The 24,424-nt window shown below is 40.6% G+C and overlaps 1 protein-coding gene across 5 annotated transcripts in view; it reads right to left on the reverse strand.

The window, feature by feature from the left end:
• The window catches only part of AK8 (adenylate kinase 8), a 146,719-nt gene that overhangs the window by 48,357 nt on the left and 73,938 nt on the right, over positions 1-24,424 (reverse strand). For all 5 annotated transcript variants that reach the window (XM_075905784.2, XM_075905783.2, XM_075905782.2 and 2 more), the window contains one exon: positions 7,989-8,130. In XM_075905784.2, the coding sequence (XP_075761899.1) occupies positions 7,989-8,130 (142 nt within the window). The remainder of the gene's footprint in view (positions 1-7,988; positions 8,131-24,424) is intronic.

Raw genomic sequence — 24,424 nt, forward strand, 5'->3', positions numbered from 1 at the left:
CAAGATATGTGAGAACAGCAACTTGCTTCTGTACTCATACCTCTTCAACCACCCACCAGATCACCTGTTTTCTAGACACTCTTTATGGGCACTTTTATAAATCATAATAAAGTCCAGCAACTTCAATACCCGAAGAGCTGTCCTTTGACGATGGCTGCTTTGGTCAACACACGAAGTTGACAGGGCTTTTGCTGCCTGTGAGTAGATTACTGTACTGTATAGTTAAATAATGTTTACAAGAATGTGTGGGTCTCTGATCACTTTAAAACAAACATGTTTAAAAGAAATCAACCAAGTCCTGTGCACTAAGGTTGCAGATCTATTAGGACAGGTTTGTTTACTCCTTGGTGCACCTTATGATCACATCATTTTAAAGATGTGAATCCAATACTGTGCTTTTAGGTTACGTTTTTTATGGTCTTCTTCAGGTTCCCTAGAACAGTGTTTCTCAATCTTTTTTTTATAAAAGTACCACTTTTTAAAAAAAATTATAAGTACCCCCAGTGCCTACAGTTTTCAGACAAACAATTTTTTTTCCTACCATTGCAACACATTTGTTTAAACAACTTAATTGTAGCTGGGTGGGTGATGAAATTTTTGGGTGTAAAATGTACAAAAATAATAAAGAGCTGTGAAACTTAAAACAAAAATTCAGTTTTCTCCAAATTTCAGTTGTGTTGACGTACCCCCAGACTTCTCTTGAGTACCCCTAAGGGTACTTGTACCACTGGTTGAGAAACACTGTCCTAGAAGATCCACATTCTCTCTTAAATGCTCTAGAAATGACAGACAGGATAACCTGATTGAGCTTTCTTCTTGCCCAAGATGCCACATCACAAAACTAGTGAGAAGGCAGAAAATGCCAGAGAAGGGGGTTGTATGTTGGATTTGTAAAGAACAAATAATGTCAAACGAATCTGATAGCTTTTTTTGATAGGATAACAAGTCTTGTGGATAAGGGAGAAGCAATGGATGTGGTATACCTAGACTTTAGTAAGGCATTTGATACGGTCTCGCTTGATATTCTTATCAATAAACTAGGCAAATACAACTTAGATGGGGCTGCTATAAGGTGAGTGTATAACTGGCTGGATAACCATTCTCAGAGAGTAGTTATTAATGGTTCACAATCCTGCTGGAAGGGCATAACAAGTGGGGTTCCATAGGGGTCTGTTTGGGATCGGTTCTGTTCAATATCTTCATCAACGATTTAGATATTGGCATAGAGAGTATGCTTATTAAGTCTGCAGATGATACCAAGCTGGGAGGGGTTGCAACTGCTTTGGAGAATAGGTCATAATTCAAAATAATCTGGATAAACTGGAGAAATGGTTTGAGGTAAATAGGATGAAGTTTAATAAGGACAAATGCAAAGTACTCCACTTAGGAAGGAACAATCAGTTTCACACATACAGAATGGAAAGCGACTATCTAGGAAGGAGTACTGCAGAAAAGGATCTAGAGGTCATAGTGAACCATAAACTAAATATGAGTCAACAGTGTGATGCTGTTGCAAAAAAAGCGAACATGATTCTGAGATGCATTAACAGGAGTATTGTGAGCAAGACACAAGAAGTCATTCTTCCGCTCTACTCTACACTAATTAGGCCTCAATTGGAGTATTGTGTCTAGTTCTGGGCGCCACATTTCAGGAAGGATGTGGAGAAACTGGAGAAGGTCCAGAGAAGAGCAACAAAAATGATTAAAGATATAGAAAACATGAGCTATGAGGGAAGACTGAAAGAATTGGGTTTGTTTAGTTTGGAAAGGAGAAGACTGAGAGGGGACATGATAGCGATTTTCAGGTTTATAAAAGGGTGTCACAAGGAGGAGGGAGAAAAATTGTTCTCCTTGGCCTTTGAGGATAGGACAAGAAGCAATGGGCTTAAACTGCAGCAAGGGAGATTTAGGTTGGACCTCCTAACTGTCAGGGTGGTTAAACACTGGAATAAGTTGCCTAAGGAGGTTGTGGAATCTCCATCTCTGAAGATATTTAAGAGCAGGTTAGATAGATATCGATCAGGGATGGTCTAGAGTCGGTAATGGGTCCTGCTGTGAGGGCAGGGGACTGGACTTGATGACCTCTCAAGGTCCCTTTGAGTTCTAGTGTTCTATGGTTCTATGTTGAATCAAATTTATGGTAGTGGAAGCTAGGGACATAAAATCTTGTTTAATTAGTTAACTGGTTAGACATTAAGTTTAACCAGTTAACTGATTAAATGGAGGCAGACTGAGGGGCCACTCCGGACTGACACCACTCTCCCACTCCATGCAGGTAGAGGCTGCTCCAACCCAGCTAATTCCTGCCCCTAGTGGGCTGCCGGTTCCATGCATGAGGCCAGCAGAACCAGCAGACCATGCCCAGCTACCAGCTCCCAGATCACATGGGCTGGGAGCTGGCAGCCCCATGTGGGGGGCCCAGTGGGCTGGAGCAACCCTCCACCCGCAGGGGACCGCTCCTGGGTACTTGTTAACCGGTTACCCATTAACATCCCTAATGGAAGCAGTAGAGATAACAGGCATACAATGCAGGCTTATCGAGTCTTGAGCTAGCATATGATATTCATGACACACAGCAATTTTTCAGTGCATCTTCAGTGAAATGGGACATTCTATTACTTAGCAACTACAGACGAATGCAGTCAGTTTGTAGACAAATGTGCTGTCACTCAGTTGATTTGACTGCGATCATTGTCATTGTATTTAGAATTGGCTGAGATAAGCTGTGAACCACTTGGAAGCTGAAGCTAATGACAGGAGCTATAATAGTAATAGCCTACATTGTTGGTGGTGACCTTTATTTCACCTATAAATTTGACAGAGGCTGTAGCTGTTTTACTCAATGTGTACTTTTATAGAAAAAGCCGTTTAAGATTTTCACTTGAGCTCTGGTTTTCTCTAGATTGTCTGGAGAACATTTTGCCCAGATCTAGTTCCTGCTTGTATGCAGACGGCGAAAGAATACAAACAAGATATTTTTCATATAAGTTTTACTATATCTTAGAAACACCCACAGTTGTACAATATACTTTCTATTTTAGCTCAAGTAATAAAAGCAACAAGAGCTAGAACTGACATTTGCACTTGCTTTGATAAAGGACTTCATTAAACCCTTAACACCAGCAGTCCTGAGTATCTGATGCTAGCCTCTAACTGAATTTGGACTCTCGCTTACTGCAGACAGTAAGGGGTTAACAATCTTCCTTTACTAGAAGACTGAGAGACCACTAATAGATTCTGCTTCTTATTTGCCCTAAAGGCTGCCACAGTTCAACACGATTAGGATCCTGTCCACTTAAGCTGTAACTGCATCATAAGGAGGAATGTAGAAGGCAATGCATGTGTTCTTAGAGTACAGAAAGACTGTTGCTACAAGAGGACATTTTAGTCTGATCGAATACAGACTTCCCTGTACCAGTCTGTGGACTAGTTTTGCTCTATGGCAAATGCTAATTTAAAAAAAATTGAATACCTTAGATTTGCAGTGTGAATATGAATTATTTCCCTCCTTGTCCTAGGGCAGTTTTTTGGATGCAGTGGCTGATCCTGTGTGCACTTTTTTATTATTACGTTTTAACAAACTTTATAGTCCATTTTGTTTGTTTTCAAATAATTTTATTTTCTTTCTCTCTCTCTCTCTCTCTCTTTTTTTTTTTACCATCAATTACTAGGTTTGTTTCTTTTTCCGTAAGATGTAGGAGTCAGGAGACGGATCCTTCTCAATGGTGTATAATTTAGTATTATGTGCACTTGGTTTATGAGGTGGGAGTCTGATAAAACATAGTATTTGAACACTAACCATTTATTAGCTCTAAGAAACAGATTTATGACTTGACAACCAGACAATAACTCTGTGTTCTGATTTGCCAAAGAGGTCTACTCTGAGTTCAAAACACAGAGTAACGTACCCTTTCACAAATAATTTTGTTTACTGATGTGACTAGGTTTTAATAATAAACTTGATATATATGTAAATTTATTTTAATCTAATTTCATCTACCGAACCCTCCTAAAATGAGACTTTGTAGGTTGTTTTGTGTCTGATTTATAGACTTCTGCATTCTATTCCCAGATAGATTTCAAGGCTATAATTCTATCAGGATTTTCTACTGATGTCAAAAACACCACCACCGCAGATAGTGTTTTATAACTAGCATCACAAGAGAAATTAAATTACATCCCTTCCACCCTGTGCTGCTATATGTCCTTTGTTTATAATCTTTTTTTCTTTTTGTATATACAAGGTACTTCAGTTTCATGAGGGAAAAATCAACTCCAAAATCAATCAGGTTACCATGAAATCTGTTTTTGTCCCTTACTTCAACCCCTGTGTAGAACAGTAAAGGGCCAAAGTCTGCTCTGAAATACATGCATGCAACTTGTGTTAAAGTCAATGGGAGTTGAGTGCATGGATTAGTATGGAATTTTCACATGTAAAACTTTGCACCAGCCATTGTTATGCTCCCTATTAGGCCCTGATTTTGCAAACATGCACACTTAATCTAATGTGAATGTTCACATGCATACACCTACTTAAGAGCAGGGCTCCATGTTTGTTATGGAGATCGCTCAAGTCATGGATTCCATATAATTTTGCTACCTCTGTGACTTCTGCAGAAGCTGGTGTGGCTGACCCCAGGGCTACTTAAGCAGCTAGCCTCAGGGATAGCCTCACCAGATGCTGCTGGAGTGGTGCCGGGCTGAGCCCCCTTCTGCAGCTGAGTTGGTCCCAGCCAGCCAGCCCCAAGGACCAGTGAGGCCAGTCCAGGAGAGTGGGAACAGCCACAGCTTAGCAGCTCCTGGCAGCAGTGCTGTGGCTGGCTGGGGCAGCAGTGGACGGGCAGCCCTGGAGTCAGCTGCATCAGAGCTGCTGGAGCAGTGGGACAATGGGAGCAGCAGTGGGCATGCAGCCCCAAAGGCAGTCAGAGCAACCGCTGCTCAGTGGCCCCCGCGGTTGATGCTGCTGGCCCCCAGACCCTGTCAGAGCAGGGCCACCCAATTAGTCATCCCAGAGTGGAGGCTCTCCCAGATTAGCACCCCTTCCCGACCCCCAGCTAAGATTTAATCAGGGGTATTTAGTACAAGTAATGGACTAGGAATGTTAACAAACGTGGTTTTTTGTAAACATATAATCGCTGAATTTTTCAGTGGTTACACATAAGCCCGCTCCCCACAAGCAGAGGCTCCCACCTGCAGCAGTGGGGGAGGGAGCAGCTCTGTGGGAGCCTGCTTGAAAGCCAGTTTCCCAGGTGTATTGGCTACTGCCAGTCCCCCTCTGCCCCCGTGCTGCTGCCTCTCTATCAGAGGCAGCAGCATAGAAGGCAGAGGCGGCTCCACGGAGCCAGCATGCACGAGGAGTCAGAAGCAGCAAGGGGGGGCATGTAGTCATTAGAATGAACTGATCTCAGGCTTATCAGTTAATTGTGTAAACAAGTACACATTAACATCCTCATGATGGACAGGTCATGGCCCATGAATATTTGTTTATTCCCCATGACCTGTACATATGACTTTTACTAAAAATACTCCTGTAGCTTTACTTATAAGCTTGTATACAGATTCAGCCCTTTAATTTTTTGTGTGTGTGTCTATGAATGTATCTTCCAGGAAAGGCTATTACTTAAGCTACTCTGACACATCTCTATCTCAAATCATGAGGAAACCGATATCTCTCTTTAAAATATTTGTTTTCAATAATTCGTATATTTTAAATGAAAACAACACACACCCTACCCTTTCCTTGCCACATCCACAATGCCTCCTGTCCTAACTCAATTATACATCTTCACCTCCTTCCACCGTATCCTTGGGAAGCAGTCACATGGAAAAACAGCTGGGAAAGGAGAGATTTAGCCAGTTTATGTTAAACATTTCTGCATGTGAATTTCCTTTCCCAAGGTTAGCGTTGAAAGGAAGTGGAGCACTTTGCTGGAATTATAGGAGCTAAGAATTTCTGTTGTATGCATTTGTGATGGTCATCATCCTGGTCAACACCCAAGGCCTGAAAACAGGGATCTCCTAAGGTGAAAGCAGGAATCTTTACTGCTGGAGCCGAACAGCCAGGACCTCTAGCTGAGAGCTGTGACAGACTCCCATTCTCTGTTGACCAGGCCCAGAAAGTGCTATGTATTATTTTCTCAGGAGGTTCTAACAGTTCTCTCATAGGTAACTCATGGTAGCACTTGGGAGGTCTACTACTCCACTATAACTCCACCAAAAATGTAATTGCTAAATGGGGTGCCACCATGTGCCCCCTCCCGGATCCTCCTCCTCGCACAGACACCAGTCTCCGCTGAATTCTCTTATGATGATTGAGTGGTTTCTCTCCCAAGAACTCATGTCCCTTATGCCACATTTCTGAACATTCTTTTAATAAGCTAAAATCAAATCCAAACATCACATTGTTTTTCATAGTTCCATATAAAACAAAAAGACACCGATCTCACAGTGAGGGCCTGGCCATCTTAACATAATTCTAGGATACCCCACCTACACAGACATAAGCAGCTGTAATTTACACCCAGCTCCAACAAAATGTACACACTGCATATAGTCCAAATTTAACCCCTTCTTGGGATCAGACTTTAACAATAAACAACACACAAAAAATTCAGCTCTAGCTTGCTCCCCAAGTTTGGCTGTTCCTAGAGTTTTCCAGCAAGACATTTCTGTTCTAGCCTCTTTGTCAAACAGAGAAATTCCAACCCCCTTTTAAATCTGTGGCAGGAGCAACATTCATCAGTAACTATGATTTCACAGTAGTTAACCTGCATCTTTATGCAGGGTTCAAGAACCTGTCATTGAGATGACTCAAAGGGGAGCCCTCATCCCTGTAGGTCCTGGAGTCTCCCAGTCTGTTACAATTAGGCTACGTCTACACTGGCAGCTTCTTGTGGAAGAACAGCTGTTGTTCTGCAAAAACTTGCCGGCTGTCTACACTTCACGAGCGTTCTTCCAGAAGTAAATTTACAGTACAGCATTGTAAAACAAGGCTTCTTCTGGAAGAGTTATTCCTCTCCCCACGAGGAATAAGCCCTCTTGCGCAAGAGCTCTTCCAGAAGAGGGCAGTTTAGACAGGCAACATGAATTTCTTGCACAAAAAGCCCGTACAGTTAAAATGGCCATCAGAGCTTTCTTGTGGAAGAGAGCATCTATACTACCATGGATGCTTTTGCGCAAGAGCACATGGCAGTGTAGACGCTCTCTTGTGGAAGAGTTTTTGCACAAGAACTCTTCCGCAAAAGAGTTCTTGCGCAAGAAGCTGCCAGTATAGACGTAGCTTTAGGGTACACAGATACTCTGTGGTTTAAAGTTTTCATCATAATAATGACACACGCAGTTCAAAGTAAAATATACTCTAAACTTGCAGGATGGGATTTTCTGAAGCCCTTATGATGGGTCTAACTCTGCTCCCACTGTAATCAATGGTAAAACTCCTACTGACATCAGTGGGACCTGAGTGAGGCCAACACTGAGTTCTTTTGAAAATCTTGCCTTAGACTCCTGACTCAATCAAGAAAAGTGGATCAACTAATGGACCCATACAAAAACTGACTCTTCAATGAGCCCAAGAAAAAATGGATATAACTAAGCAAATATTATATTCCTAAGGCCTGGTCTACACTAAAGGGGAAGGTTGACTTAAAATACACAACTCCAGCTATGTTAATTACGTAGCTGGAGTGGACGTATCTTAAATCACCATCCACACAGCGGGAGGCTGGCAGGAACAAACACTCCCATCAGCTTCCTTTACTCCCTGTGAGGAGAAGGAGTACCGGCGCCGATGGGAGTGCCCTCTCAGTTTGAACTAGACCCGCTAAATCAAACCCCAGAAGATCGACTGTGGCAGTGTTGATCTTCCGCATAGTGTAGACATGGCCTAAGATAATAGGAGTTCTTCATTTCTCATATTTGATTACAATAGTGAAGAACAACAAACAGGAATAATACACATTGTTATTAAAACATTTTTTTTAAAGTCTTACCTGTTTGGAAGAATTCCCACTCTTTCCATCTGTACTGCCTGATCTAAATCTCTTGGGGAACCATGTAGCACCCAACCAGTAGTCATGCAGTCTAATCTGTTGATCCGATCTGTCAGTAACTTTAAAACGATGTTGTCTGGGACTAAAGGAGATAAAAAAATATTTTGTTTGTCAAACCTCAGCAGTAAGCAGATGGCAGAATGCTTCTTATTAGCCTATGAAGTGAACTTACATTCAAAAAAGTTATTAATGCTTGAAAGCTGTGAGCTTTTGGGGTAAGGACTATTATTTACTGTGTGTATTTATGGAGCTACAGTGGGGCTCCAAACTTGTGGACTCCAAGACAACTACAATATCAATAATAAATACTGACTATGTAAGCAAGGTGATTAATTTTTCTCATAAACAATTATCTATGTATAGCTAGATTATCTGTCTTTTAGCCTTCTACTGTGTGACATGACAACCTAAGAGCTGCATAGGCAATGATGTAAATTGGATTAAATACTATTTTGCAAGGAAAAAGTATTTGAACACATTTAATATAGCAGATCATCATGGTTCCTCTATGGTAGCGTGTATTGTGGTCTTATAATTATGATTATTTTCACTGGAAAGCTTAATTATTTTCTAACCTTTGAGTGAAAGATACATTTCCAAATCTGAAACAATTGAAAATTGTTGCAGTGTTGTCTTCAGCAGTTTGCAGTCAGAGTTCTAACTCCTCTGTTGCTGTTTACAACACTCTGATCAGTTTCACGACTGCAATTCAGAACCAAGTAAACCTTTGATTTATTTTTATAGACTAGAGGAGAAGGGAGGGATGGATCAGTTTTTGCTATACCCTTTATAATATAAAATGCGTCGATCAGGCTATTCCATCCTACTGACTTATTGAAGAATTACATTAGAGGTCTAAATAAGCACTATTGCCAAATTTCCAAAAGTGGATCTGATATATTAGGTTTAGAATCACATACCCATCTAGCCCCATGAAAATGGTTAGTGAGCATGATCAGAAACACCTACTAGGAGTTATTTTGTGAGCAAACATCTAAAACCATTTTTAAAAAGCACAGACAGTGCCTCCTCTTGTATTTGCACAGTGTCTGGCATACTGGGAGGTCCTATCAGAAACAAAGATGAATAATGGATTGCCACATAAATCCATAATGTGAAATGTGAACATTTCATTATTCATCGTGCCATAACATTTGCACGCAGCAGTACAGTAGGAAGTTTTGATACCAGAGTATGTGTTTCAGATCTGTAATGCTGGAACTCACTTTTGCAGCAAATTGACAGGTGCACACCTGTATTTTAACTGAGTATATTATCGTTGACATGATACTAACACAAGTGCTGGGTATTGCATGGCACACAGTATAGACCAGGTTTCTAGCAATTTTTAAAGAATGGAATCTCTGTTGCACACCTCCCACTTTCTATTCTCAAAATTTCAACATCACCCAACATGTTGAGGAGTCTTGTTTCTATTGATTTTTGTAAATCTATAATGGTAAACTTCAGTACATGCTGATTCTCTCATTTTCCAGAACCTCTGACACTCGGGCTATGTCTACATTGTACAGGTATTTCGGAATAAGTTATTCCAGAATAGTTATTCCGAAAGAGTTTATTTCAAAATAGCACATCTACACTGCAGGGAAGCCTCAAAATTAATCCAAGGCAGACTTCCCTAACGTAGATTTGCTATCTTGATTTAGAGTCCCAGGAGGAATAACTTAGAATGGTCCTGGTGAAGGGCTATTTCAAAATAGCAGAGTGGAGCATCTACACTCACCTTATTTCGAAATAGCTATTTCGGAATAGGTGTTGTTCTTCATAGAATGAGGTTTACAGAAGTTGGAATAAGCCATCTGTTATTTCGAAATAACGGAATTGCTGTGTATATGCTCGCATAGTTATTTCGGAATAACAGCCATTATTCCAAAATAACTTTGCTGTGTAGACATACCCTCAGTCATGAAACTCAGCACTTCTCCTTTTAGAATTGAATCACCGAGTTTATAGAATTGCTCTCAAGATTCAATGTACCAGCAAAAATGAAAGAAAACCATACAGAATTAATTAGAAAACTGATTAGTATATTGAGGATACACACTTCACACTAATAAGTTAAGGATAGCACTCTTCTCTAAAAAGCATCTGCTAAAAGAAAACTGCAATGGAATAGAATCCAATGCAGAATGACAAAATCAGAAGAAGTACTTCAATGAAATGCCAGAATGAAGAAGGAAGCAGCCAAATCGTCAGACTGAGGATATATAAAACAAGAGGGAGAGCAGAGCTGCATCCAGAGACATAAGAAATAGGAGATCCCCACTGACTAGCTTGGAGGGGGTGGGGGAGGATAGGATAAAAGTAAATTTATTTTTTCTTGGAGTTTCACAGATTAACACAAACCAGAAAAAGGCTCCTTACAGTGTTTCACTACTACTTCACAAAGGAATTACGTGAGACTGCTGACTCTTTGTTGGAGCCCCAATACGGATGTAGAACACTCTTTCATGCAGGATTCCAGAGGCAGCAACTGGCAAGAGCTCTCGCTGGGTCCAATAAGGTGACTAGGGAAACAGAGGGAGCCACATAAGGCCCTGGAGATGCTATCAAGGAACAGACTGGTACACAGCACCCAAGGTCTCTAGCTTATCTCAGGGGATCCTCAGATTTAAAGTGCCAATTCTTTGTTTCTTTCATAAGGGGAGGGAAAATCCACAAGCCCCAAAGCAACAATTAAAAAAAAAAAAAAAGCTATGATGGGACCATTGTGGAATTATTTGTGGCCCTGGCTATCTTCAACAAGTCATTGTTTTGAGTGAGTGGTCAGATTCCAGGTCTTAGGTGACTGTTTATTTTGCCCAGAGCGTAGCAACCATAAGGTAGATGGGGAAAAATTCTACTGTAGGTGAAACAAAGTTGTCAGTTAATGGTGTTGCCACCATGCAATATATTAACTACACATATCTGCAATTAAATAGACTACATCAAGTCTATCCTGAAACACTGCTAATTTCAATGCCACATCACTAGATAACAGAAACACAAATAGCAACGCAACAGATAGCCAGGAATCACTTATCAGTACATGTGTACATAAACACACACACACAGGTATATATATTCACATGTTTTCTAGATAGCTTGTAGGCTGTTCAATGGTGCACCAGCTGTTCTTGAACAGATATAGTCACACTTAAAACAGCTGCTTTAAAATGGTAACATCCTTGGCAGACCAAATAAAAAAGGGAAAAAGAAATCCATGTTATTCTTACTTCCCTGTGGGATAAACAGAGTAGATAATGAAGAACTGTGGGGTCTGGAATTCCTTTTCACTCATGTGGAACTCTCTGGTGACTGCGAGGGAAATTACTAACCTGTAATTGGAGTGATACACAGTCTCTAGATAAGTAACCTTGGATCCGCTGGCCTCAAGTGTATGACCAAGAGTGCTTGCTAGTAAAGTAGAATTTAGAGCTGTTCTGATGAGGCAGTCAATCTACATGCTTTAGAGGGATTATAAAGCACATGAGCTTTGAATAATTTTTTTCCCAACCTGAACTTGTGTGAGTTTCCAACTCTGTCTCTGACAGCTGGATGCAGGAGACTCTAAAGAGGTTTCTTATCTTTACAGAAGTCCAAATATAAGAGACTTTTAGAGATTTCCACTTGTGGAGATTGTGAGCCAAGAAGGATGTCCCTATTAAGCACTGTGGAAACATATCTTCATTAGCTAGTGAGATCAAGATATATATGGATGAAGTTCAGCCACTAGCACAAAGCCCACAAAGCAGCAGAATCAGAGGGATTATTTCTACACTGGAACATGGTAAGTGCTGTGGACAAGGAATCCAATTCACTCTATAATCTGTATATGTGGCAGAGCTGGTCCCCAGGGCAACTCCACACAGAAGTGCAAAGATCAAGAATGTATACTGGTCCTGAAGAAAGAATAGAAGAATATCCCTAATATCTTCCAACAAAGCACAGACTGAAGATCTCCAGCCAGGGCTGGAAGTTGAAGCAAGGCAAATTCAGACTGGAAATTAAAGCATACATGTTAAAAAGGAAGACTAATTAACCATTGGAACAACTTACTAAGGGCTGTGGTGGATTCTCCATCACTGACCATTTTAAAATCAAGACTGGAATTTTTTTCCCTATAAGATCTGCTCTAGGAATTATTTGGAGGGAGTTCTATGGCCTGTATTATACAGGAAATCAGACTAGATGATCACAATGGTTCCTTCTGACCTCAGAACCTATGAATACAGTGTTTTGTATCATTAGTACCAATCCGATCCCCTCTTCTTGGAACCATCGGCCCTGAACATTGCATATTGTGATGTTAAGCTAAGGAAGTATCCCGTTTGCTCTACTGTACATTCCTGCCAAATCAGTATCATGCCAGATAACTTAGCATGTCTCCGTTATCTCACAGCCATTGACACAGTAAACACATAGCCAATGTCATACAGCTGAACTCTCTGAATTAGACATGAAGGGTGAATCAGACCTTTGACCTAAGATGTGATCTAATCAATTCAAAGATGAGGCAATTGGCAGGGCACTGTAGGAGAAGCGTGAACTGCTACTCTTTGTGCTGTAACCATTCTGTGATCACGGAGAGAACTTTTAGTCTCTAGCAGTCAGTCACTACTTCTCATGATTACTAATTTTCAGAGTACAGTGCAAACACGCATGATCAGAAGTTAATGTACAATGTTTAATGCATGTCACCACATACACTTTCAGCAGTCTGCTGTATAGTAGCCAGAACACCAGGAAAATTTGATGGGTATTCAAGGGAACTCATGAGCCTGCCATTCATCTGAAAGGACTGCAAATTTTCACACAAAATCCCAACTGATAAAATTCATGGGAATGCAATCTGTAACAATGGTCATAGCGAGTCAGACCAACGGTCCATCTATCCGGTCTTCTAACATTGGTCAGTGCCAGGTGCCCCAGAGGGAATGAACAGAACAGGTTATCATCAAGTGATTCATCTCCTGTCACTCATTCCCAACTTCTGGTAAAGAGAGACTAAGGATACCCTCCCATTCCATCCTGGATAATAGCCACTGATGCCCTTAACCTCCATGAATTTATCTAGCTCTTTTTTGAACCTGTTATAGTTTTGGTCTACACAACATCCTATGGCAAGGAGTTCCACAGGTAGACTGTACATTATGTGAATAAATACTTCTTTCTGTTGTTTTAAACCTGCTGCCTATTAACTTCATTTGGGGATCACATTTTTACCTTATTACTTGGGAAACTACAATGTTCTACACCCCTCCATACATGCAAGTTCAATTGCTTCTTCAGAGATACAGTAAACTTTATTAAATCATCTTGCCAGTCAGCTCCAGAGTGAAACATTAGGGAGTGGGCACAAGCCAAGACTCTGGATCCACAAAGGATACTTTTGTAGATCTGCCAAAATTCACATGTTCCTAGCTGAACACACATATTTCAAATTATTCCTCCCCAATATCTTTTACTTTAAAGCACAACGCTGAAGGATATTGACTCACATCTCAAACCTATAAATCCAAGCACAATACAAATGCATCTGAAGGAATATGTCCTGTCAGTTTTGTGCAGCAAAAGTTTAAAGTCCCTTTGATAACACTGTCCAAATAGCCTTTATCACTTCCTTAGACACAGATTTTTCAGTTAGGTCTAAAGTCTTTCACTGTTAATTCAGATGCCTGAGGCCTGATCTCAATGTTTGACAGTTAACATTTTGCCCTGAGTACAAACCACTGCCAAGGGCTACTTCCTTGGATTGTCCTGTCAACCATAAATTTAGCAAAGTGTGAGATATGAATATCCTATTGTTCTGAGAGCATCAGATTACTCACACTGGAAAATTTTATTTGTTTCTTCCAGGGAAGTCTTCTGTTTTCTCTGTGACCTCATGGTTGTTAAAGTTCATATACATTTGTGTTTTTTAATGGGCTCAAGAGAGATATAAAGAGTTATTTAATGTGTTCAAGGGAGATTTACACAGAGGTCACTATGGCGTAAGCTGATTCCAATACCTTCATTCAGCCTTGCCAAGGCACCAGATTTGTGATGATAGAAGGGTTTTCTCACCATATATTATCCACTGTGTTTCACTTAAATGACATAATACAAATAAATATAATTCTTCAGGATACCAATGGTAACTCAATGCAAAAAGGAACAGCTCTGGGAGAGAGGGATAATTTTTGTTCCCATGCATGGAGTTGATCACAGAAGGAATTTCTTCTTCACAGCAATATTGACATGGGTCTTGGGGAGTTTTCACCTCCCTCAGGAGCACTGAGCAAGAACACATGGGTGAGTTAACACATGTTCAGTTCCCTGCCCTCACAGGGGGTCAATGGTATCAGACATCACTGAACAGCAGCCACCTAGTCTTATGATCCTTGGATTGTGAATTTTTTAAGTCAGAGATTTCGACTACGTCTAGATTGTAAGCCTCTTTCGAAAGAGGCTTTTTCGAAAGATACTTTCAAAAAAGCCTCTTTGGAAAAGGGAGTCTAGACTACAACCAGTACTTTTGAAAAAGCGAGCCACTTTCTCGAAAGAGAGTACCCAGGCACTCTGGATGCTCTTTCAAAAAAGCACAGTTTGCATTACATAGCACCTTTTTTCGAAAGAGCACTTTTGAAAAAAGGCGTAATTCCTCGTAAAACGAGGATCTCCATGGTCGAAAAAACTGCAGTGTTCTTTCGATTTACTTTCAAAAGAACGCAGCAGCAGTCTAAATGCAGGGGCAGTTTTTTCAAAAAAAGGCCACTTTGTTCAAAAAAACCCTATAGTCTTCTAGACACACCCTTATAAGCAGGGCTCACCAAGCAGCTGCAAGCCCTGCTCGCCAGCTGCGCAGTTCTGTGCTCTGCGCATGCGCAATCCTTCTGCACATGTGTAGATCGCTCCACACCGGCTCTTCCGGGGTGTAATCTACTCGCCATAGGCGAGTAGATTACACTATTTGTCGAGCCCTGCTTATAAGATATACCTTGACTTCCAGGGTATGTACATGGATTCATATATGATTCTTTAGAAAACTCAAGAAGTTTTGAAGATGACACCTAACAATACATTCAGCATATTGCTAGGGCTTTATATAAATTAGACTTTCCCTTGGAAACTGAGGTTAGAACTTTTCAAGTGGCAGCCAACACACAGTATGGTAACAGGGGCATCAACCGCATCCACAGGTGCTTGGGCAAGGTGTGAGGGCGGAGGGCTGGTTCTGTGCTCCTGGAAGGGACAGGGCTTCGGGCAGTCAGTCCAGAGTGCCACCCGAAGGGTACCACCCAGGCACCCCTCTGTGGTATCCCTCCCCCTATCCCCAGCACTGCACAGAGCGCACAGTGCTCTGATGGCAATTTAAACAGTAGCAGCAGCCAGGAGCCCCAGCCCCTTTGAATTGCCGGACCCAAGGGCAACTGCCCTCTTTGCCCCCCTGTTGGAGGGCCTGAGCAGGGACAGCGAAACAACCATGATTTCCTTAACACTGAAATGGCTTTTATGATTTTGAGCCCCCTTAGTTGGTGATCTCATAAGCTCCTCACTAATATTACCAGAAATCATGACTACTGTAGACCATTGGCTCTCAACCAGATGTTTGGTTCCCCTTCAGGGATTGTGAGCAGGTTTCGGGGGGGGGGGGGGGGGGGGGGCGTCAAGCAAAACCCACATTAGTCTTGATGATGCACAGGCCAGAAAGCTAGAGCCTGATTGCATGGGACTGAAGCCAAGACCCCAAGCTTTGCACCCCAGGCTAAAATCTGTGGCATGGAGCACAAAGCAACTGGCTTGCTACTCCATAATACTGGCCCTGGGTTTTATATGTAGAAAACTCAGTTGCAGTGGCACTAGTGGGCCGTGGCATTTTTATGGCATGTTTGGGGGTGCCTCTGAAAGAAAAAGGCTGAGAACCCCTGCTAAAGATGCCTATGATAATACTAATAAACAGAACAGCAATCACGTTAGGCAAAGATTTTCTTTTCTATACTGTTGTTTGTTATTTACTGCCACCTGCGGGTAAAATGAGATCACTGCAACACAAGCGGCTCTCTACGGACAAGATCTGGGAAAAAGCAAGTTAAAATACTATGAAATGGAGACGACCCTGGGTGGAAATTTCAAATACGCATTCTGCAGAATCTCCTCAGGTGAAGGCTTGAACAAGACAACATGACTTGCCATTGAAGAGACTTTTATTTGTTCACAACTGCAACCAACAACCAAATTCCACAGCGTTATATGCCTAGCAGCAGCAAAGAATTTTAGTTGGTGCTCAGGAACTGTCAGTAATACTTCTCAGTAGCTCTGTTAGCCTCCTTTAAGTTCAGAAATTTAGTGCTTGACCCAGGGGATCCTACAAGCATTTCTGTTTATTTATTTATTCTGAACCTACTTATAATCTGGTTAAGAAAAAAATTGATAAATAATAACCAGTATTAATGTAGCATTTTAAAAATCACCGGGCAACATTAACAAAATTTAAAAAAACAACCACCACCAAGAAACACTCTTACTGTAGTTTTATATTCACTGTAGGATCTGTCATAAGAATTAGAATGATTTTTATGTAATAAAATAAAATATAATCTAAATAGTCTCAATTTTTTACTTCTTGTGACAAATTTGGAGCATTTAGATTCTTAAGATTTTACAGATATAAAATGGTATAACTTGGGGCTTTAGTTTTTGTTTTTTAAATATAAAGCAGCTATATTAGAGATGAAGTGAAAGTACTTGTAAAAGGCATTTATGATCTTAAATCATTAATAGAACATGTGTAGAACTAAAAAATACAAGACATACATTTTAAATGAATGGAGTTGGCCATTCTTTATCTCCACTGTCAAGCGTGAGTTTTGGGAGTCTTAGCCCCTTACATGATATGATAGTCTTCATGCTTAAAGAACTCAAAACGGACAGCTCCCAACACTGCTTTAGCTATTAGTGATATCCTTAGCTATAGCAGGAGATACTGAGAAGTCCAAACTCAAGGGATGGCACATAAAAATAGCTTAGTTTTGTCTTAAAATATTATTAGAATTTTTTCATTCCATGGTGAGCTAAGAACCAGACCTCCTCCATTCTAATCCAGGTTTTGCCACTGACTTGTTAGGTGATTTTAAAGGAAATGACTCAAGGAAAGCATCTAGACCAGCACTTGCAAAAAATATATTTTGACTTCTAAACTGAAAAAGCTTGATAAGGGGTCATTATTGCAATAAATCTGGAACCCTGATGGGCCATTTTTGCAGTCACTCAGAGAACAGAACTGCTTGTTCATGTTAATACAATGCTTTGAAAACGTAGTGTTATGTAACAGCTAACAATGTTTTTAAACCTCTTTAAAAATGCATTTCAATTTTGCACTAAGGCCTAATTCTGTATACCTGGCTCCTAATGAAACATAGCAAGGAGGACAGAATTTAATTTTTAATATTTATGGGATAATTTAGGTGGCTGCCAAAAAGTTATGTTCATTCCTCTTCATAGGGGTCTTATAAATTGATGTGATTACATAACCCCAGCCAGAAAATAAAATGTGTTATTAATCAAACAAACAAACAAAAAGAGCCAAACAGAAACCTAGCTAGAAATCTAATGCTCATGAGCCACTGGTTTAGTCAGCGGAGCAGGATGGAGAGTACTGGGAAGGGAAGAAGATATGTCAGCTTTCCAAATATTTATGTAAATAAGGAGTGAAATAAATTTTAAATAATAAGCACATACATCTCCAAAGCACTTTCTGAACACAGGGTTCCATTCTAAGAGGTGTTGTGAACTCTTAGTTCCTACTGACATCAGACAAGATTTAGAGTATTTAGCTAAGGTTGCCAACTTTCTGATTGAAGAAAACTGAACACCCTTGCCCTGCTCTGCCCTGCCCCTAGATCCTGCCTTAGCCCACTCTTTCTGCAAGACCCTGCCTCTTCCCTCCATTTCCCCCCCTCAGTCACTTCCTTTCCCTCACCCTCGCTCATTTTTGCTAGGTTGGGGCAGGAGACTGGGGTGCAGGAGGGTGTGAGGGCTCTGAAGTGGGGTCAGGAATGAGGTGTTTATGGTGGAGGAAGTAGGGTTGCCAGGTGTCCGGTTTTGAATCGGACAGGCCAGTATTTGAGCTTACTGTTCGGGAAACAAATTGAGAAAATATAAAAGAGAAAATATAAATGTCTGGTATTTTCTAAATAAGATGTAATGTAGATTGTGATGTAATGTTAAGCATGTCCTGTATTTTTGTTGAAACCATATGGCAACCGTAGGAGGAGGGGGCTCTGGGCTGGGGGTGGAGCCAGTGGGTTTGGAATGTGGAAGGGGGCTCCAGGCTGGAGGGTGGGTTAGGATGGGGGCTCCAGCTGGAGCTGTAGGCTCTGAAGTAGGGCCAGAAATGAAGGGTTAGGAGTGTGGAAGGGTGCTCTGGGCTGGGGCAGGAGGTTGGAGTGCAGGGGAAAGTGAGGGTTGCAGCTTGGGGTATGAGCTATGGTGTGGGGATGAGGGGTGGAGTGCAGGAGAGGGCTCTGGGTTGGGGCCAAGGGGTTCAGAAGGCAGGAGGAGCTCAGACTGGGGCATGGGAGGTGTTGAGAGGTGCAGGTTCCGGATGGCTTCAGGAAGCAGTGGAATGCCTGCACCCAACCCCCCACCCCGCTCCTAGGCATAAGGACAGCTAGGGGGCTCAGCATGCTCTGGCATCTGCAGGCGCTGCCCCTGTAGCTCCCATTGGCTCCCAACCACTGGGAGTTGTGAGGTTGGTCTTTGAGGGACATGCTGCTGCTTCAAGTAGCCTGCTATAGCCCCACTAAGCCTCCAACCAGATTTTAACGGCCAACTGGAGCTGCCAGGGTCCCCTCTTTGACTGGGCGTTTCAGTCAAAAAATGGACACTGGCAACTTAAACACAGCACATTTCCAGATTGGGCCCATTGATGTCAATGGGAGTTGAGGACACTCATCAATTTGAAACATGTGTCCTGTCTTGCACCCCTCATTTATATGAATATTGTCACTAATTTGAACGGCACTTCTCATTTAAGCAAGGACCATTAGTAAGTGCTACCAAAATACAAATAATAATAATAATAGATAAGACTTGAAGAGGTGCACCTGAGGCCATGATCTTCATTTCACTTCAGTCAATGGCAAAAAACTTTCATTTATAGCCATTGGAGAGGCCCATTAACACATTAATGCTTGTATGTGTATTGGAAAATACACTCACTAGGATTTACTTCTTCTGATCTGTGTTTCAAGTTGGGGGTCTTTATTTTAACAGGATGGCCTTTAGGATTTTTATTTCTGTGCAGAGTGATTTTCACCATGGCTCCTTTCTGATCGGAATATTTGGTAACAGTATTTGTCAATTTTTGTTTGGCTGGGTTGAGCAGAAATAGAGCCAACAGATTGCAGATATTAAATTAAAAGGGTACACTAATTTCTAATCATTGTGATAATTCAAACACAAGGAAAAAATAACATCATAACTCATACAAGCAGAGAGGCAGCTTACAGCCCATATATGCTCATGTACAGTTCTCTAGTCTCTAACCTCTCCTCTTTTATTGAAATGTTAATATTTAAAAAGGAAAATATATATATTTTAAAATGTTATTTTGTTCTTCTGACCACCAATTTTCTACTAGTGGAAAAAGAGGCTCCTACCTATTTTCCATAAAGAAATCTTTGTAGTAGTCCCAGTGGAAAAGTCAAAAGTTTGACTTGAAAAACGGAGCTACTTCAAAAGCATTGTCAAGCAGAGGTGAAGGGTTCTTAAAAATGTATAAATTAAAGTGTGGTATGTTAATAAATATCTATATAACTTTATACTGTATATTTGTGATATAGATGTGTGTACACACAGTCCAGATGACTGTACAGCATGGGTATAAATGTAACTTTAATAAAATAGTAAATCAATCTGTTTATTAGTGGCTGTTTGGACTGTGTGTGGATGTGCATGTGTGTGTGAAAAATGAAAGAAAAGTGGAGAGTTTTTTTCAATAATAAAAAGGGAGTTGCACTGCAGGGCCCCTAAAGCTTGTGAAAAATTAAACTCGACGGATTCAAACTGTCCTATTTCCACTTCAAAAGAGAAGAGGCACTGAGCTCTTCCCAACTTATCTTCAAACGCCCAGCACCCTAGAAAGTTTCTTTAAAAAAATAAAGTCTCTAGTTCCCCCAAGCACTGTACCCGTTACTGTAGCTGCTGTCTCTCCCTCTTCTAATTATACCCTTGTGAGTCTATTAATCAACTTGTAAATTATTTAGAGAGCCATGCGCTGTCTTCAGCTAGTACAAACACACTGCATGCAAAGACTTGCTGAAAACCAATGGAGCTCCCAAAGGGTCTCTCTCCAATGTTCAGACAGCTTGCAGCTCGCCAGTACAACACTGTTAAAAACAAGAAATAGCACTAAGCTTACCTCCTCAGATATAAAGATTTACTTCTCCTTTCAACTTTGAAGCTCTTTGCAAGTTTTTAACAAAAGAGAAATCTGTTCTATTGTCAAATCTTTAGCTCACACTTAAATGATAAGAATATTAATTTGCTGTCAAAAGAAATTAAGTGCTTCAGGGATGCTGTGATTGTCATTGCCAGGGGACCCCAAATTTCACAGACTGCACCAAAAGCACCCCTTTAAAATCATGTTGATTTTAAAGACACTATATTTGCATAGCAATACTTTTTATTACTTATTGCAGAAATTAGGTTATCCCATATTTTATCCCCCACATGTAGAATACTGTTGAGGACAGCTTCAGATAATACTATTTTATAAATAGAAAAGAGAAGGGGGAGAAGCAATACAGATTGATTGCATTTGATTCTCACAGGCTGCAAACAGTAGGATGTTTTATGTCTTCCATGAATCAGCTATCTTTACCGTATGAATCTTCCCTTTTGCTGAAAAAGCCATTATCCAAACTAACAGAGCTTTCCCAGCTAAAAAGCAGCATCTCATTTTTTTAGATTGTGATGCTTGCTTTGGATGGTTCTGTTTTATTTTTCTGGGTTTGGCTTATTGAGGTATTCCAAACTGGTATGTGAATTAGCAGTGATTCTTCCATCCCATCTCTCCAATAAACACATGCAAACATCTGAAAGGTAAAGAATGACGCATGAATTCCTTTTCATGTGACCATTAGCCCTAGTGTTCTCATGCTGACTTCGCAACCCAGGAAGTTATTGCTTTCATTTTTGTTAATAAAAATACACACCTCAATACCAAACTACAAGGATTTCAACAGAAAAATCAGATATGCTTTTTTTACAGTTTTTAATGTCCTCCCAAGGTATCATATTTTGACAGGTATCTGAAGAATGGTGAACACATATGCTGCAAAAGCAGCCTCACTGTATGTCTACATTCTGGCAGATATCGGCTCCATGTTCAACCTAGCCCTACTAATAATCATCCAGGGAGGAAGTAGTAATTGTGCGTAAAGATCAAGAGTGTATATGATTGGTCCTTATGCATGTAGATTCCTTGACTATGCCACAAAAAAAATGTGAGGGTACGTCTACACTGCACATCTATTTTGAAATAAGCTGATTATTCTAAAATAGCTTATTTAGAAATAGCATGTGTACACTGCGGGGAAGTCTGAAAAGAAGTCTAAGGCAGGCTTCCCTAATGTAGACATGCTATCTTGATTTAGAGCCCCAGGAGGCACTGGGGAGGAATAACTTAGAATGGCCCTGGTGAGGGGCTATTTTGAAATAGCAGCAGTGGATCATCTCCACACACCTTATTTCAAAATAGCTATTTTGCAATAGGCATTATTCCTTGTAGAATGAGGCTTACAGATTTTGGAATAAGTTGTCTATTACTTTGAAATAATGGTGCAGTGTAGCTGCACCCTAAGAGAGCAGTGATCTGCAGAATAGCCTCCTTATAATATTTTAAAGAGAATCACACAGATGTGATCAGTGTGGGCTTTGTGCTCTTGTTGACTATGGACTTTCTGGCATGAGTCAATGCACGGAGCAAGCAAATTTGGCTCAAAAATGTGTTCTCCAAAGACATCCAAGCAGAGTGGATCCCATCTCAACAATACCATACCACTAACATCCAGTAACACTCAACTAAAAGTGGGAATGGAGGATCAGACCAACTGTATTTAGCTACAGAAAACTGGGATCCAACTCTAATATTGTCACTTTTCCATCCAAGAGTAAATTTAGCAATAATACATGTTTAATGCTTGGTGAAAACACAAGATCAAAGAACCCCTAAAGAACAGTCAGTGCATTTCAGACTGGTTATCCAAAGGATGACTCTATGGACATGAGAGCCAGAAAGAATTTGGACACTGAATTTTTGAGTGAAAATACATTTTTTTAATTATCCAATGGGCACAAAGTTTAGAATAAGTGTCCTGGGAAATTAAAAATTCATATACTCAGGGACATTTATGCTGCCTTCACTAAGCCAAATAAATCACCATGAACAACATGCATGAGGCTGATAAAGCAAGGAGTTAGGAGAACTTCAAGAGAGTGTGATTGTAAGAAAATGCTCAGAATAGAAATGTACAGAGTTTGCTTGTGGCTTGAATAATAGAATTGGAGTGCACTTGTAGTATACATAATATATGTAAAGGACAACCACAGTGAAAACATCCCCTGGTAATACTAGGAATAATTCTAATAGCTTTTAAAGGATTCAAAAACAAATAGAGAAGCTTGTATAGAAGAACTTCAGAATTGGTATGAACCCAGAAAAACTCCATTATATTGCAGGAGAGAAGAGTGACAAGATTTTTCTGGTAGCACATAACTACATGATGTAGAGCTCAAATGTATATATTGCATAGTGTCTCACATCCCAAGCTGATCCTTTTACATCAGTAAAAAGGCTGGAGCAACACAAAGGGACTCAAAAAGGCCTGACTGTTTGTGAGAGAATTCCTCTGGCACAGGATCTGAAGAAGACAGTCACAGGCTGTCTCCTGAGGACTTTTTCACAAGATCTGACATGAGTTTGCCAGGGTGTGTCTGGAGAGGTATGTAAGGGATGGAGCCACAGCATCTACAACTGTAAAGATTCTGGGAGGGGCTGCTGTCCATAGGCAGCCAGAGTCAGGCTGCCATAACATGCACAGTCACACAGTACTGTCTAGGGCATGTCTATGATACCCCTCAGTTCAGACTGTGAATTGCAGTGTTCACCAAAGTCCTGCACTATAACGCCACAGTTTGGATGCTGTGTGCACACAAAGGTTCAGATTTTGCACTAATCCCAGCTTTGCCACTGGACTACAACGTGACCTCGCGCAAGTCATTTCATCTCCTTGCATCTCTGGTTCTCTATAAAATATGGATAATATGGTCACTTAGGGCCTTTGTAAAGTTTCAACGATGTAAGTTCCCCAGGGGAAGTGATGGAAGTTCTATCTGACAATGTATTCAAGGATTGTAGTACAGTAGAAAAATCTTGACTAGGCAGAGGGAGAAACTGTGCCTTAACAGGAATATTCCACTTCTAACCTCAGTGAAAAAACTCCTATCAAATTTAGATCTTTGTAGTACTGCTTGTTACTGGCTTCCTTAAGCATTTTCATTATGCCTTTATGCTGTGTGTTTGGGCTAGTTGTTAAGTTATTGACATGTGCCAAACTTTCATATATTGCTGCAGTGGTTGTATGTTGGGCTCATCTTTTTAAAAGATGAGTTCCAGTTTCAGGCCCATAATTTGAAAGCACAGTATTGTGGGTCTAGTTAATGTCAGACATTGAAATGTCTCATTTATGAGCACAATCTGGTACTTCAATGTCTAAATTACATTAACTGAGTGTGCAATTATTTGAGTGTCCTCAAAAAATTATTTGAGTGTCCTCAAAAAGGGTGGTCGGGGTCAGGCCAGTCTCAAGACTTGGCTTTATATGGGAGTTTCAGAGAAGTCACATTATGTTAAGACTATTGTGATTGAGGGATAATTTGGCAGTTAGGTTTCATAGGGGTATATTTGGTTCCCCTGTAATGGCTGATGTCATTTATGAGTCCTTGCTTGGAAGGCAGAATAGGCCCACTTTGTCTATACCCTATGGAGTTTGTTGGATCAAAAGACTAGGAATGCCATGAAAAGTTCAGTCAAATCTTAATTGTCTTTCACATTTTAAACACTTCCAGTTGCTGTCTAATTAAGTAATCAATAGGCATATGACCTCAAGACCAAATTTGGTCAAGTATTACATATGTTTCTCTCCTGTTTTAACCTGACTGCATCTTTGCATCATTCTAAATGGAATTCTTTGCCATCCTCCCTCCTCTGTATGCTATGCTCTTTCATTTTCTCAAGGCCTTTGTGAGGGCACTAATGAATTCTTGTTAGTGTTTACTAATGTAAATTAATTCTTTGTTATCCCTGGGAGAGGAGGATTAGTGAAATGACA

The sequence above is a fragment of the Pelodiscus sinensis genome, chromosome 23 (genome assembly GCF_052426305.1).
Source record: "Pelodiscus sinensis isolate ZL-2025 chromosome 23, ASM5242630v1, whole genome shotgun sequence".
NCBI classification, from domain to species: Eukaryota; Metazoa; Chordata; order Testudines; family Trionychidae; genus Pelodiscus; species Pelodiscus sinensis.